This window comes from Callorhinchus milii, unplaced genomic scaffold (assembly GCF_018977255.1).
Source record: "Callorhinchus milii isolate IMCB2004 unplaced genomic scaffold, IMCB_Cmil_1.0 Scaffold19, whole genome shotgun sequence".
In the NCBI taxonomy this organism is placed as follows: Eukaryota; Metazoa; Chordata; class Chondrichthyes; order Chimaeriformes; family Callorhinchidae; genus Callorhinchus; species Callorhinchus milii.
In genome coordinates, this window is record NW_024704760.1 from 506,179 (window position 1) to 520,499 (window position 14,321).

Here is a 14,321-nt window from a genome sequence, read left to right on the forward strand (position 1 = left end):
ATGGCTCCTTAATACTTCAGAAATGTTATATTATATATATGTATATGTATATGTCCCCCTTTCGTTCCAGAATGTCATAGATGCCATTAACCCTCTGCTTTATCCTTAGGAGGAAAATGATCCGAAGAAATCGAGCGTTCACCCGGGGAAGAGTGAGTGAGACTAGATCAGGGGTACAATTATAGGGCGGTGAGAGGGTGTGTGATAGAATGGGGAGGGGGGCTGGGGGTGAGGGGGCCACAGCACTATATCGAATGCCAAGGTCATTATAATTTATTCTGTGATTAACCGTAAATGTAGGACATCACTTCAATATCTGATAGAGTCTAATAGGTTCTTATAGCCTCTTAATTTCAAGCCAATGGAATTCATAAAGAGCCCCCCACTGGAGCAGCGGTGGTGGGGGGGGGGGGGTGGGGGAGGTCAGAGGAGGGGGAGGTACAGAACACTCTGGCGCTCTCTCTCTCTTTTTCTCTGTCTCTCTCTATCTCTGTCTCTCTCTATCTCTGTCTCTCTCTCCTGGCACAGACACGTGCTGGTAAATTTATATCAACAGCTTGTTTATGAGCACATAAGACCTTTGCTTTATCTTTAGCCATGTGTCAACCGTTACTCTCAAACCCCCACCCTTTCCATGCCCCCTCCTCTCCCCCACCACCCCCCAACCAACCAGCTCCTTACAGGTTACCACTAGAGAAAGGCTTAAAACTGACCGAGTGCGGGCGGAGTAAGTGTGGGCAGGCGGGCACTCAAGACACACTGCCCGATCAGTCCGTGTACTGCACAGGCAGCAAGTGTTAGAGTGAGCGAGAGGAACTGTCAACGTATAACTGTGAGCAAGTGCTGGTCGTGTTGGCATCACATGCCGGTGGCTGCCCCTCTCACTCACAGGACAGTGCCACCTGGGGAGGGAGGAAAGGGAGGGAAGGGGGGAAATGTGGAAGAGAATAACAAAAGAGGAACCAGCTTCGTGGGGGGTTGGGGTTGGGGGTGGGGCGAGACGTCCGCACTGCTCTACCCCCCCCCCCAGGGAATGTTCTCCATCATCGGTCAAGCGTTGTCGCCGGGAGTCTGTGTGCGGTCGCTGCAGCTCACACACCACACAGTGGAGTATAGGTTCCAGACGAGGACGGTGATGTGGGTTGGTGGGGTGTGGACAGGGCGGGCTGGGGGGCTGGAAGTACTCTTGTCGGCTGGAGGTTGAGGTGTGACGCCAGGTCCTGGCTTCCCCGGTGATGATTTTCTTGTTAAAAGTTGAAGTGCGAGAGTCTGCGAGTTATTCCAAGTCTTCGGCCCTGAGCTCCTCCTCCAGCTCTCTGCCGTCCGGCATCTCAGGGTTCACACTGGCCACCGGGGGGGCAGTGAGGGACACCAGCCTCTCCTCCTCCTCCATCTCCGCAGGCTCCTCCTTGATATGTAGCTGATGCCTGGGATGGGGCATTGCACAAACACGACTGTCATTCAATGTTCCATTCTTTGCTCCTCTGAACTTAATGCTTTTTCAAAACTCCCTGTCAATCTCCATCCCACCTCCCACCCAACCCCCCCACCATCCTCCTGAGTCGAGACTGTTCCGAAACTCTCCTCTATCTCATTGCGTCCACAAACCTCGAGATTGTGCAACTCCTTCCCCTCTTGCCCTCCTCCTCCAGGTCTGACCGCCCACTGTTTGCTGTGTATGTGTTGGGTCCCAGTGACCGCACTACGTACCCGTGCTGGGGTGGGGACAGGCCTGGGCTGCTGCTCCCGTTGCTGTTGACCTGCTCCACGGTGCTGCTCACGTCGTCGTGTCCCACGTTCATCAGGCCACTGGTGGACGTGTTGCTGATCAGGCCCGGGCTGCCCAGCAAGGGCAGGCTGCTCTCAGCTAGGGCCGCCTGGAGCGAGAGAGAGCGTGAGAGAGAGTGAGAGAGTGAATGAGTGAGAGAGGGAGTGAGTGAGAGTGAGAGAGAGTGAGTGAAAGAGAATGTGAGTGAGTGAGTGAGTGAGAGTGTGAGTGAGAACAGGAAAGTAAGTGAGTGAGTGAGTGAGTGAGTGAGTGAGTGAGTGAGAGAGCACGAGGGAGAGAGAGAGTGTGAGTGAGAAATATTCACATATAAGTATAAAGATTATTCACTATTGAGAATATCATTTCTTTTTCAATTCGTCCTATATATTTCATTGCTTGTCACTGACTTTGAGACACGCATCAGATGGGGATCAGAACCAATCAAAGAAAAGTGTCTTTTGAGGAGGGGAGAAATGGGGAGGAGGCGTCTAAACCCATGCTCCTTGTCCAGGAATCCCAGGTTCAGCCGACACGTTCCCAAGTCTGTGTCCTGGGAATCCCATTGCGTCACTGGGCTGCCCCCTGCTGGCTGAACACACCAGCTCTTGCCCACCTGCTTGCCGGGTCTTGGGGAGGGGGGAGATTGGCACAGTGTGTGTGTGAGGGGCTCAGTATGTGTGTGTGAGGAGTTCAGTGTGTGCGTGTGAGTGAGGGGTTCAGTATGTATGTGTTGTGTGGTGTGTGTGTGAGGGATTCAGCGTGTGTGTGTGGTGTGTGTGCGCGCATGTGTGAGGGGTTCAGTGTGTGTGGAATTATAATAATCCTTGCATTTGATACAGCGCCTTATCACGTCTTTGTCACAAAGTGCTTCACAGGATACACTGTAAAGTGAATTGACTGTATATTTGTGGGCGAAACGTGGCAGCCAATTGCGCACAGCAATGTCCCCACAAACAGCGGTGGATTGAAGTGACCAATCTATTATTATTATTATTCTTTGGGAGGAATTATTACCGCTGGAAAAGTGAAGCACCAATTCACTAACAACTGGGTTCCTACTTACTGCTGGTAAACGGAGGCGCGTGTCCGTGTGTGTGTGGAATAAGGAAACTTGCCCAATGTTTCGCCCTGACCCGCCTGGGAATTGAACCCAGGTCCTCTCGCTGGCGATGTGAGTGCTCTAACCACTGAGCTACAAGACTCCAGTTGAGGGTGGGGTTTCCATGACATGAAAGGCAGTACATTAATGCAATTTGTTGTTGTTTCATCTATCGCAATTGGCTGCCGCGTTCGCCCACAAATATACAGTCAATTCACTTTACAGTGTGTTCTGTGAAACACTTTGGGACGTCCTCCCGACGTGAAAAGTGCTATATCAAATGCAAGGATTATTATTATTATTATTATTATTATTATTATTATTGTCACCTCCTCCCCAACACATGGTCTAATTGCTGCCGGGCTGAGTGTAGTGTGAATGAGAGGTAGAGATACCGTGGCCAGCCGCCAGGTGTCTCTGTCCCCTACACTTTCTCCTTTCTTTATAAACCCTCTACAAGGGGCTGCACTCCTCTTGGGAGGGGGTTGGGGGGGGGGAAAGAGGGAAGAGGTGGGGGCCGTGACATGGTCGTTATAACGGCAGCCAAACCGCCATCGAAGCTGTAAAGCCGGTCGGGCGCCTGATGCTGTCAGACAACAACAACAACAGATTGTATTTATCTTGGGTCTTTCATGTTGGGAGGAACGTGGCCGGGACAGAACACGGCCTCTCTGGAAATAATTATTATTTATCAATCAATTATCAATGGTGATCAATAATCAATGGGCCGAGTCCAGCTGGATTCCCGTCAGTAACCACACAACCAGCAGCTCAGCGGGAATCCAAGATGGTGGCCTGGCCAATTGTCAGAAGGCTGGGGGTGGGGTGGGGGGAGATGTTTTAATTTGAATGCCTTGTCTTAAATAAGGAATGGAATGTGTTGAGCAATGGCGCAGGTTTCACCCCCTCCCCCCGAAAAAGTATCTTCGCAGGAAACGAACGTTAGGGAGACGGAGACTGACCTGATAGGTTGCGTTAAGTGCTGCCCCGTAGCCGAGGCCTGTGATCACGTTCTTCACCAAGGTGGGGCTCCTGGAGGAACAAACAGTCAGTCAATGGGTAAAGGCTCGGGGGGCTGTGCACTGACTCAGTGGAGGGGGGAGGATGTCTACCGGCTCGGAGTGGTGGTGGGGGGAAGACTGTCTGTGGTGCTGAGCCAAACACACCCAAGACGTCCAGCCGAGGCTGCAGTGTGGGGGGAGCCGGGGCGGGGTGTGTGGGTGAGTGCGAGGCTGGTGTCTGAGCTCCGTGTCCTTACCCAGTCATCTTGGGCGGCCTCCTCTTCTGGTATTCCAGCTCGTCCACTGTCCACACGGCTCCCTTCACGTTCTCCACTCGCACAAAGCACTTGTGGAGGCTCAGGTTGTGGCGAACTGCATTCTGGGTCACAGAGAGACACGCTCAGCCTGGCACGCCTCGCACGCACGGCCTGGCACGCCTCGCACGCACGGCCTGGCACGCCTGGCACGCACGGCCTGGCACGCCTCTCACGCACGGCCTGGCACGCCTCGCACGCACGGCCTGGCACGCCTCGCACGCACGGCCTGGCACGCCTCGCACGCACGGCCTGGCACGCCTCGCACGCACGGCCTGGCACGCCTCGCACGCACGGCCTGGCACGCCTCGCACGCACGGCCTGGCACGCCTCGCACGCACGGCCTGGCACGCCTCGCACGCACGGCCTGGCACGCCTCGCACGCACGGCCTGGCACGCACGGCCTGGCACGCCTCGCACCCACGGCCTGGCACGCACGGCCTGGCACGCCTCGCACGCACGGCCTGGCACGCCTCCCACGCACGGCCTGGCACGCCTCCCACGCACGGCCTGGCACGCCTCCCACGCACGGCCTGGCACGCCTCACGCGCCGCGCACACACATGGATGGCCTCACACACACACACAAGGGTCCCTCAGGGATGGGGGCAATGGGGGAGGGGAGGTTTTAACGTGTTGGGAACCACATTCAATTGATCAGTTTAACCCTCACTCAAACACTTGCATTTATACTAATATACAGATACATCTCAATGACATTTCACAGCCATAGATAGAAACACGTCCCCCTCCCCCGCCAGTGAGGTGTATAATTATGAATAAGGTAAACGGGGCCTTCCCATTAACGTGACTGTTCTCAGCTTTGCAAATGAGAATGACCCCAATTTCAGATAAAGGCCTGTATTTATATTTGCATTCCAATCCCTGATGGAAGATTTATTCATTCTGTTAAAAACATTAACAGCAGTTTGACAGGTCAGGCGGCAAAAGCAACATTACCAGTGGCAACGCAGCCAGGATATCAGGGCTTCAGACACCAACTAACGAACCAACTAGCTAACTAAACTAACTAACTAACTAACTAACAACTAACTAACAAACCAATCAGCCAACTGACAAACTAACTAGAATTGGTTTGGTCCCTTTTATCTCTCTCACACATATTCTCCCTCTCACGCAGTCTCTCTCACACCCCCTTTTTCCGTGTCATTGAATCCCGGAATTCCCAGCCCAGAGATTGAGGTCTCTGCTCCTCCCGAGGCAACAGGAGATTTTGCCCCCGGTCCAGCTTTTTCGGATTTCTGGAACCAAGAACCGTTGAGAGACCTGAGTTCAATTCCAGGCGAAACCTCGGGCAAGTTTCCTTACTCCACACAGACCCTAATAATAATCCCTCCAAAAAAAAAAACAATAATAAATTGGTCATTTTCAATCCAGGACTGTTTGTGGGACATTGCTGTGCGCAATTGGCTGCCGCGTTCACCCACAAATATACAGTCAATTCACTTTACAGAGTGTTCTGTGAAGCTCTTTGGGACGTCCTCCCGACGTGAAAAGCGCTATATCAAATGCAAGGATTATTATTATTCTTATTATGGGATAAACTGGGATGCGCTGGGGTGACATGGGGGGCAAAAGGTATCCTAGCGCTTTCTCCCCACTGGATTTATTCTCCTGAGGATCCCCCACTTGCCTGTCTAGATGCACATTACAAATTAGTGAGATTTCAGTGGAATTAGGTCAGCCAAGCTGAAGCATGCAGTGTAGGTGCGAAGGTTTAATGAACTTCCCCTCGACAGGCTAGTTAGTGAGTCTAGAGATCAAACACAGAGAGAGAGAGAGGGGGGGGAGAGAGAAATAGAGAGAATGAGAGAGGGAGAGAAAGAGGTAGAAACCCACGAGGGAATCCCTCTCCCAAAAGGAGTGGGATTCCTGCACGTATTACGGATTTCTTAATTAGGAAACGCCATTAAGAAATACCGTAAAATTGCCTTTTTTTCTGTCCGGCCCCGGGAGCTCCTTACACCAGCCCCGTGTGACCCACTGTCCTGTTTACGGAACAAAAACAATCCAGTGAAAGAGGTGGTTTGTACCTTCCACGTGGCCGTGTTCCTGCGGAAATAGGCGAACATTCTGGTGAACCAGTTGTAGATTTCGTTCAGTGTTAACTGCCTGTCTGAGGTCTCCAGGATTGCCTGTGGGGAGGAGAGAGAGGGCGAGGGAGAGAGGGCGAGAGCGAGGGAGAGAGGGCGAGGGAGAGAGTGTGAGAGAAGGCGAGAGAGAAACAGCTGATAATGCGACACTTTCCCCCCCACCCACCCCAGGGCTGCACTGGAATGTCAGGCCAGACTGTTAGCCCCAACGTGGGGCTTATTCCCACAACCTTCTGACGCCGAGGCAAGAGCGACTGAACACGTCAGGCTGAGACAATACGTTCTGAACAGCCCTGAGGGGGTCTCTCACATGGTGGGGGCGGAGGTTTCTCACAAGGTTGGTGGAGGACTCACTCACATGGTGTTGGGGGGGCGGCGGGGGGGGACCTGGGGGTCGCTCACCTGCCGGATCAGCGACGCGTACGTGAATGGCGGCCGGACGTCAGCGTTCTTGTAAAACTCGTGGTTCTGGGCCAGCTCTGGGGAGAGAAATGATCAACAATAAGAGGGAGCGGGACCAAGCCGGGGGAGAGGTGGGCACCGAACCGGGGGAGAGGTGGGCACCGAACCGGGGGAGAGGTGGGCACCGAGCCGGGGGAGGGGTGGGCACCGAGCCGGGGGAGGGGTGGGCACCGAGCCGGGGGGGGGGTGGGCACCGAGCCGGGGGAGGGGTGGGCACCGAGCCGGGGGAGGGGTGGGCACCGAGCCGGGGGAGGGGACTGAGCCTCACTGAGCGCGGTGCTGGGTGCCAGTACCTGAGGAGATGGGCAGGCAGTACTGATTGGGGGTGGGGGGAGGGGCGTGGTAGGTACCTGAGGAGATGGGCGTGGCCAGGCTGGGGGAGGGGCAGGGCAGGGGGCAGGTACCTGAGGCGATGGAGAGGCGGTACTTAACTTTGCTGGATGGGGCCTGTCTGGGGAAGGGCGGAGCTGGGAACCACTACCTGAGGAGATGGGGAGGCAGTAATGGGCGTGGGGTTGGACTGGGCCTGGCGGGGCTAGGGCGGAGCAGGGCGGGGCCAGGCTGGGCAGGGCCGGGCAGGGCGGGGCCGGGCTGGGCAGGGGGCGGGTGGGTACCTGAGGAGATGGGGAGGCAGTACTTGTCCGCATGCCGCCGTCGGATGCTCCCGATGCTGTGTAAGGAGGCGGAGCTAATGACGGATGGCCCCTGGCGGATGGGCGTGGCCGGGGAACTGGCCGAGGTGGGCGTGTGCGGTAACAGGTCCCCAAATGGCTCGGCTTTGGACAGGGTGACACTCGATACCAGGTTCAGCTGCCATCACACGGGGAGAGGGGGAGGGGGGGGGAGAGAAGTCGGGGAGAGAGAGAAGGGTGGGGGGGAGAGAGAGGGGGATGGGGAAGAGCGAAGGATGGGAGAGAAGGGGTGGGGAGAGGGAAGGGGAGCGGGGAGGAAGAGAAAGCAAGAGTTAAAATAATAATAATAATCCTTGCGTTTGATATAGCGCCTTATCACGTCTTTTGTGTACTTTGTGGGTGAAACGCGACAGCCAACTGCGCACAGCGACGTCCCCACAAACAGCCGTGGACTGAGTGACCACGTTTTGTTGAAGGGATCATTCCCCCCGGGAAGCGATCCGCCAATCGACTACCAACCGGGTTCCTAATTACTGCTGGGTAAACAGAGGCAGGAGCAGGGGGCTCGGGCGGGGGAGTGGAGGTGGGGGCTCGGGCGGGTGGGGTTCTACTCACGGGTTGAGCGAAGGGCTTGGGGTCTGATGGCCGCATGTGCAGGTGAGCCATCATGGCTTGCAATCGCTCGCTCTCTTTCGACAACTGCAGAGAGATAGAAACTTCCGGTCACTCAATACATCAAAGACTTGGCGGAGCTGTGCCCCTGATTCTCACCTGTGCCCTGCCCCCACCTCTCACCTGTGCCCCGCCCCCACCTCTCACCTGTGCCCCGCCCCCACCTCTCACCTGTGCCCCGTCCGCAACTCTCACCTGTGCCCCGTCCGCAACTCTCACCTGTGCTGTATCCAGATGTTTTGGGGAAGAGAAACACTCACCTGAATCTCCAGCTGTTGAACCACTTGCATCTGTACCCGGCACTGAGCTGTGCTGCGATCATCCAGAGCGTGTTCATTACTCAGGTGTCTGAGGAGCAACAACAGCAAAACACGTCACTCACCAGGAGAAGCCGTCGGCCACACACGCGTATTACACAGTGAGCGTGGGGGGGCTGGGGGAGTGGGGGGTGAGTAATATGTGTGTGGGGAATGTGAGTGTTTGTGAGTGTGTGTGTGTGGGGGCGGAATGCGTGTGTGAGGATGTGGTGTGTGTGTGTGTGAGGGTGTGGTGTGTGTTTGTGTGAGTGTGTGTATGTGGGGGGGAATGTGTGTGTGAGGGTGTGGTGTGTGTTGGTGTGAGTGTGTGTGTGGGTGGGGGAATGTGTGTGTGAGGATGTGGTGTGTGTGTGAGGGTGTGGTGTGTGTTGGTGTGAGTGTGTGTGTGTGGGGGGGAATGTGTGTGTGAGGGTGTGGTGTGTGTGGGGGGGAATGTGTGTGTGAGGATGTGGTGTGTGTGTGAGGGTGTGGTGTGTGTTGGTGTGAGTGTGTGTGTGTGTGGGGGGGAATGTGTGTGTGAGGATGTGCTGTGTGTGTGTGAGTGTGTGTGCGGGCACGCTGCCTGGCACTCTCACACTGAGCCTCGCTCACACACTGGGACGAGGTTCAGCTTGAAGGGCTTTCCTACAGTAGCTGCTGTTTGTCGAGTGTCTAATCATTTTAGTCAGAAGAAAAGATTAATGTGTGTTTACATGGTTTGTTTCCCCGGGATCAGCCTCCCTTTATCACTGCTGGTTAGTTTACAATCCCCTCAAGTGCTGCAGACTTGGCACGCACACAAACACTCGCTCCTCTCATGTCTCTTCCCGATCCCTGCCAACAAGAGGGGAGCTAATTGCCAATGAGCTCATTAAAGTGAACTATTGACGGAGCGTGAAAACAATTTGTCCGCTGGGTCTCGGCCACACGGCAGGCGGACCGGGAGCGTGGCAGTGCCGGGGGCCGGGGAGACTGTCTCTCCGGGGCACGGGGTAAATCCCGGGCATCTGTCACAGCGCCAGGAACACTGTGACGTCTCAAAGGTGGAGTGCGTGGAGCTGGTGTTTGAAGGCCGGTAAAGGACAGAAATCAGTGACTGAGGGACGTCAGCAAGACTACAAACAGTAACAATCCTTGGTGGCCGGACTTTCAGCTGCTAAGCCCCAAAACTCTGGAACACTCTCCCTCTATCCCTCCCTCCGCCTTGTCCCCCTTCCTTCCCCATCTCCAGGTCGCGCCTGAAGATCTTCCTCTTCGACCGTGGCTACAGTCACCTCCCCCCTCCCCGGTGTCGTGCTCCGCCACTGTCGATGCAAATTGTTGTCGTTGTTATGTGATATAGCTCCTGTGACCTCGCAAGGTCTCCAAGTGCTTCAGTACGGAATCGTGTCAAGTGTAGTGACTGCATTCATAGGGATTAATCCGTGGGGATTGTCGGCCAGGACGTTGGGAGAGAGACATTCCCGACTAGTAACGGAGCGGGGAAAATTCTCTCTTGGCCTTTTTTGCTTCGTTTATAATAATAATAATAATCACTTTGGTTTGTGGATTTCATTCAAAATTAGCATTTAGCCAGATCAGATAGAGCCCGGCCCGGCCGGGGTACAGACCCTGCAGTGTGGCCCGGGCTGGGTACAGACCCTGCAGTGTGGCCCGGGCTGGGTACAGACCCTGCAGTGTGGCCCGGCCGGGGTACAGACCCTGCAGTGTGGCCCGGCCGGGGTACAGACCCTGCAGTGTGGCCCGGCCTGGGTACAGACCCTGCAGTGTGGCCCGGCCTGGGTACAGACCCTGCAGTGTGGCCCGGCCTGGGTACAGACCCTGCAGTGTGGCCCGGGCTGGCCGGGGTACAGACCCTGCAGTGTGGCCCGGGCTGGCCGGGGTACAGACCCTGCAGTGTGGCCCGGGCTGGCCGGGGTACAGACCCTGCAGTGTGGCCCGGCCTGGGTACAGACCCTGCAGTGTGGCCCGGGCTGGCCGGGGTACAGACCCTGCAGTGTGGCCCGGGCTGGCCGGGGTACAGACCCTGCAGTGTGGCTGCTGCACTGACATTTACATGCTGTGTTACAACCTGACTGACATCAGCACTCGGCTGTGTCAGGCTGTTGGTGATGGGGACGGCTGGACTCGCTGTGTAAATAGCCTGAGGCTCGGGCTGATTCCAGCCTCCTCACTGCACGTGTGCGTTATTTACATCTGTAACTAGCGGAGGCCTGGGCCACCAGCCCCCTCCCCAACACCAGCCCCCCTCCCCAACACCAGCCCCCCCCCCACCCCCCCTCCCCAACACCAGCCCCCTCCCCAACACCAGCCCCCTCCCCAACACCAGCCCCCTCCCCAACACCAGCCCCCTCCCCAACACCAGCCCCCCTCCCCAACACCAGCCCCCTCCCCAACACCAGCCCCCCTCCCAACACCAGCCCCCTCCCCAACACCAGCCCCCCTCCCCAACACCAGCCCCCCTCCCCAACACCAGCCCCCCTCCCCAACACCAGCCCCCCTCCCAACCCAAGCAACTGAACAAAATACAACACACTGCGCATACACAGCAACCCTCACAGCCAGGGCTAAGGCACCAAACCCTCTCCCACTCACTCCACATTCCCAATAGATCTAATCCCTTCCCATTCAACAACAACATATAGCGCACAGAGACTCAACAGGAATTACTGTGGAAATCTAATCCCTCTGTGTGGAACGGCCAGACAAGTCAGGGTTAATCGGCTTTGATTGTATCTGTGGACCGATGATAGCAGTAGGGCAAGCGGAGTAACCAATTATTAGCCACCCCCCCAACCCCAATACGTGCGTCCCAATTATCACTGCCCCCCCCACCCCCCCCCCTGTGAGTGTGTAACTCACGGCAGTAATGAGGTCAGTACCTGGGAGCTTTACGCAGGTCTCTGTACTGTTAACAGACCGTCCGTGTTTGCACGTTTCGGTTAATTGGCCCAAATAAACTCCGGCTGTTAAACATCGGCAGTAAGTGCGCCTCACACGTCCGGGGGACACTGCGCTGCTCACTTTGCCGAGCAGTTTGGTGTTGGGGAGTCAGACACTAGGAACACACTGGGAAGTAACCGGCTCCAAACCGGATCGGATCAAAAACATGGCCTTTAACAATGGCTGAAATCATATTAATTCGTCAACAAAACTACCCAACGTACGATTTTCTCTCTGATTCTTTACATTAGTAACAATAATCCCTGCATTTGACACAGCGCCTTCTCACGTTGTCAAGAAGTCTCAAAGCGCTTCATAGGATACGCTGTAAAATGGAGTGACTGTGTTTTGTGGGCGAAAATACATGTTCAATCCACTTTGTCTGCACACAAAACTCACTGACACATGTAAACGTGACACAGTTCATGACATACACAAACCCTCAAATAACATTAGCCCCCACCACCCCCCAGCCCCAACCTCGCACCCCCCTCCCCAATGCCCCCCTCCCCTCCACACCCTCCCCCACCTTCTGCTGTCCGGTCACGTACGTACTTGAGAAACTGCCCGATGTCGTCACACAGCTCCTCACAGCCTGGCCACTTGCACTCCCCGTGCCCATACAGCTGGTGTGTTCCCGTGGCCTCCTCGTGTGATACACTGCGAGAGACACAGAAACTGCTCAGCAACAACAACAACATGACATTTATATACCACGGTGAACACAGGAGATGGCAAGCACCCAGGTAGGGAGTGCCAGGCAATGGGGGCGAGGGGGTTGCCAGGCAATGGGTGTGGGGTGCGGGGCCAGACAATGGAGCGAGGGGCAGTGCCAAGCAATGCGGGCGAGGGATGGCAGGCAATGGGGTGAGGGGTGCCAGGCGATGGTGGAGCAGACCCTGGTGACGTCTCCCTGTTACAGCCACGTACCTCTCTCTCTTGGGGGTGTGCATGGCGCTCCCCCCGTTGAGCAGCGAGTGGTGGGAGATGGAGGGGGAGATCTTGCAGGTGAGGAAGGTGGAAGCGGGGGAGGTGCTGGACAAGTCGAGTCCGTCAGACTTGAGGCTGTCCTCGAGGTTCTGGGCGCTGGTCACCTCCTTCCACAGCTGCTGCAGGTCAGTGGGACACATGGCTGGGAAACCAAACAAAACCTCAGTGACACCCAGTCCCAGCTCTTGCCGGCACCCACATCATCATAGTCATCATCTGTGTGTGTGTGTGTGGGTGGGTGTCTGTATACACGTATCTGTGTGGGTGTGTGTACCTTGTGGCAGGGAGGGCAGGGACAGTGGGCAGTGTGTGTATGTGGGTGTGTGTGAGGGTGTGTGTACCTTGTGGCAGGGAGGGCAGGGACAGTGGGCAGTGTGTGTATGTGGGTGTGTGTGAGGGTGTGTGTACCTTGTGGCAGGGAGGGCAGGGACAGTGGGCAGTGTGTGTATGTGGGTGTGTGTGAGGGTGTGTGTACCTTGTGGCAGGGAGGGCAGGGACAGTGGGGAGTGTCCAGGCTGCAGCGTGACGAGGCCCTGACGCTGAAGGCTCAGTAGCTGCTGTTGTTGGAGCTGCTGCATCTGCAGGAACTGTTGCTGGAGGGCGAGCTGCTTGTTCCCCAGCTGTGAGTACATGCACACACACACACATGCACACGTACACACGCGCGCGCGCCCACACGTACACACACATGTGTACACACACATACATGCACGCGCGCACACACACACGCGCGCGTACCCCCAAAACACAGATACACAGACACATGCACACACATACAGAGGCACAAACGCACAGAGAGAGAGAGAGAAAACGAGAGAAGGAAGTTAATAACTTGCCTCTGATGTGATCCACTGCCTAGAATATCAATCATCAATCATCTCAAAGTTTCTCAGTCAATCTGTGTTCAGTGTAGTGACTGTGCATTTTTCTGACACACCCAGAAACCCATCGCGGTGCTTAAGTTACCAAACCAGACAGAGTTCCGTGTTTGCCACCTACCTGTGTCTGGAATGGGACGCACTCTGCTTACTTTATCCCAGAGAGTATTGGGGAGGGGGGGGGTAGAGGGAGGAGGAGGCGTTGGGAACTGAAGGTTGTTCATGGACTAAATTGGGGAAAGAGTGTGAAGACTGAATCTCGCGGATGTGTCCTGCCCCGCCTGGAATATACAGTCATTACATTTTACAGTATATCCTGTGAAGCGCTTTGAGACATCTCGAAGACGTGATGAGGCTCTATATCAAATGCAAGGATTATATTATTATTATTAATCCAGCCCATGGGGGAGAGGGGATGAAGGGATTGTAGAGAGACTGGAGGGAGGGAGGGAGGGAGGGGAGGGAGAGATGGCTGAGGGGGGGGGGTTGTGGAGCTGCTGTAAAGGCCCCTTTGATGTGTGGGATGAAATATGGGCTGCATCACCCGTGTAGATGAGATCTTTAGAAGCAACAGAAGTGAGGAAATGATTCCTGATCGCAGTCACGGGCCTCACAAACCAAGTCAGACACGGAGGCCCCTGGAGATAGGAGCCGGGGTCAAGGCCATTTCCTGCGAGGGTGTGTAATACATTTAAAGATGCTGGGTGTCCGAGACTTTTCACTGATGCCTCTGACTTCTGAACACATTTTGTCTGTGTTCTGTTTACATTAGATGCAGTTCAGTGGCTAATGCTGGTCTGGTAACTGGCTTGTCAATTTGATTTATGAGCACATCAAGCTGGCTTGCAGTGTGCCATGTGAGACTGACAGTGCCAGTTCATTAATCTGGGTCTAGGGTGACTTGGGAGTCCACACGTTACAACCCACTGTTTAAACATCAACTCTTAACCTTCTGTTCGCTGTGCCCTCTCTCCCCCTCTCTCGGTCGGCCGCTGCTTATTCCTTAATAATCAATAAATAATCCTTGCATTTTAATACAGTGCCTCATCACATCGTTGAGGCGTCTCAAAGCGCTTTACAGAATATGCAGTAAAGTGGAGTGACTGTGTGTCTTGTGGGTGAAATTGCAGCCAATTGTTCACAGCGACGTCCC

General features: G+C 55.4%; 1 protein-coding gene across 1 annotated transcript in view; it reads right to left on the reverse strand.

Moving 5' to 3' along the window:
• Positions 1 to 1,016: 1,016 nt before the first annotated feature.
• foxp4 (forkhead box P4) overlaps positions 1,017 to 14,321 on the reverse strand; it is a 30,438-nt gene continuing 17,133 nt past the window's right edge. The window contains exons 5-16 of the mRNA XM_042342131.1: positions 12,766 to 12,910; positions 12,231 to 12,432; positions 11,856 to 11,960; positions 8,322 to 8,409; positions 8,005 to 8,088; positions 7,372 to 7,567; positions 6,698 to 6,774; positions 6,236 to 6,337; positions 4,126 to 4,247; positions 3,830 to 3,899; positions 1,711 to 1,877; positions 1,017 to 1,427 (exon numbers count right to left, since the gene is read on the reverse strand). Of these exons, the coding sequence (XP_042198065.1) occupies positions 1,277 to 1,427; positions 1,711 to 1,877; positions 3,830 to 3,899; positions 4,126 to 4,247; positions 6,236 to 6,337; positions 6,698 to 6,774; positions 7,372 to 7,567; positions 8,005 to 8,088; positions 8,322 to 8,409; positions 11,856 to 11,960; positions 12,231 to 12,432; positions 12,766 to 12,910 (1,509 nt within the window). The 3' untranslated portion in view covers positions 1,017 to 1,276. The remainder of the gene's footprint in view (positions 1,428 to 1,710; positions 1,878 to 3,829; positions 3,900 to 4,125; positions 4,248 to 6,235; positions 6,338 to 6,697; positions 6,775 to 7,371; positions 7,568 to 8,004; positions 8,089 to 8,321; positions 8,410 to 11,855; positions 11,961 to 12,230; positions 12,433 to 12,765; positions 12,911 to 14,321) is intronic.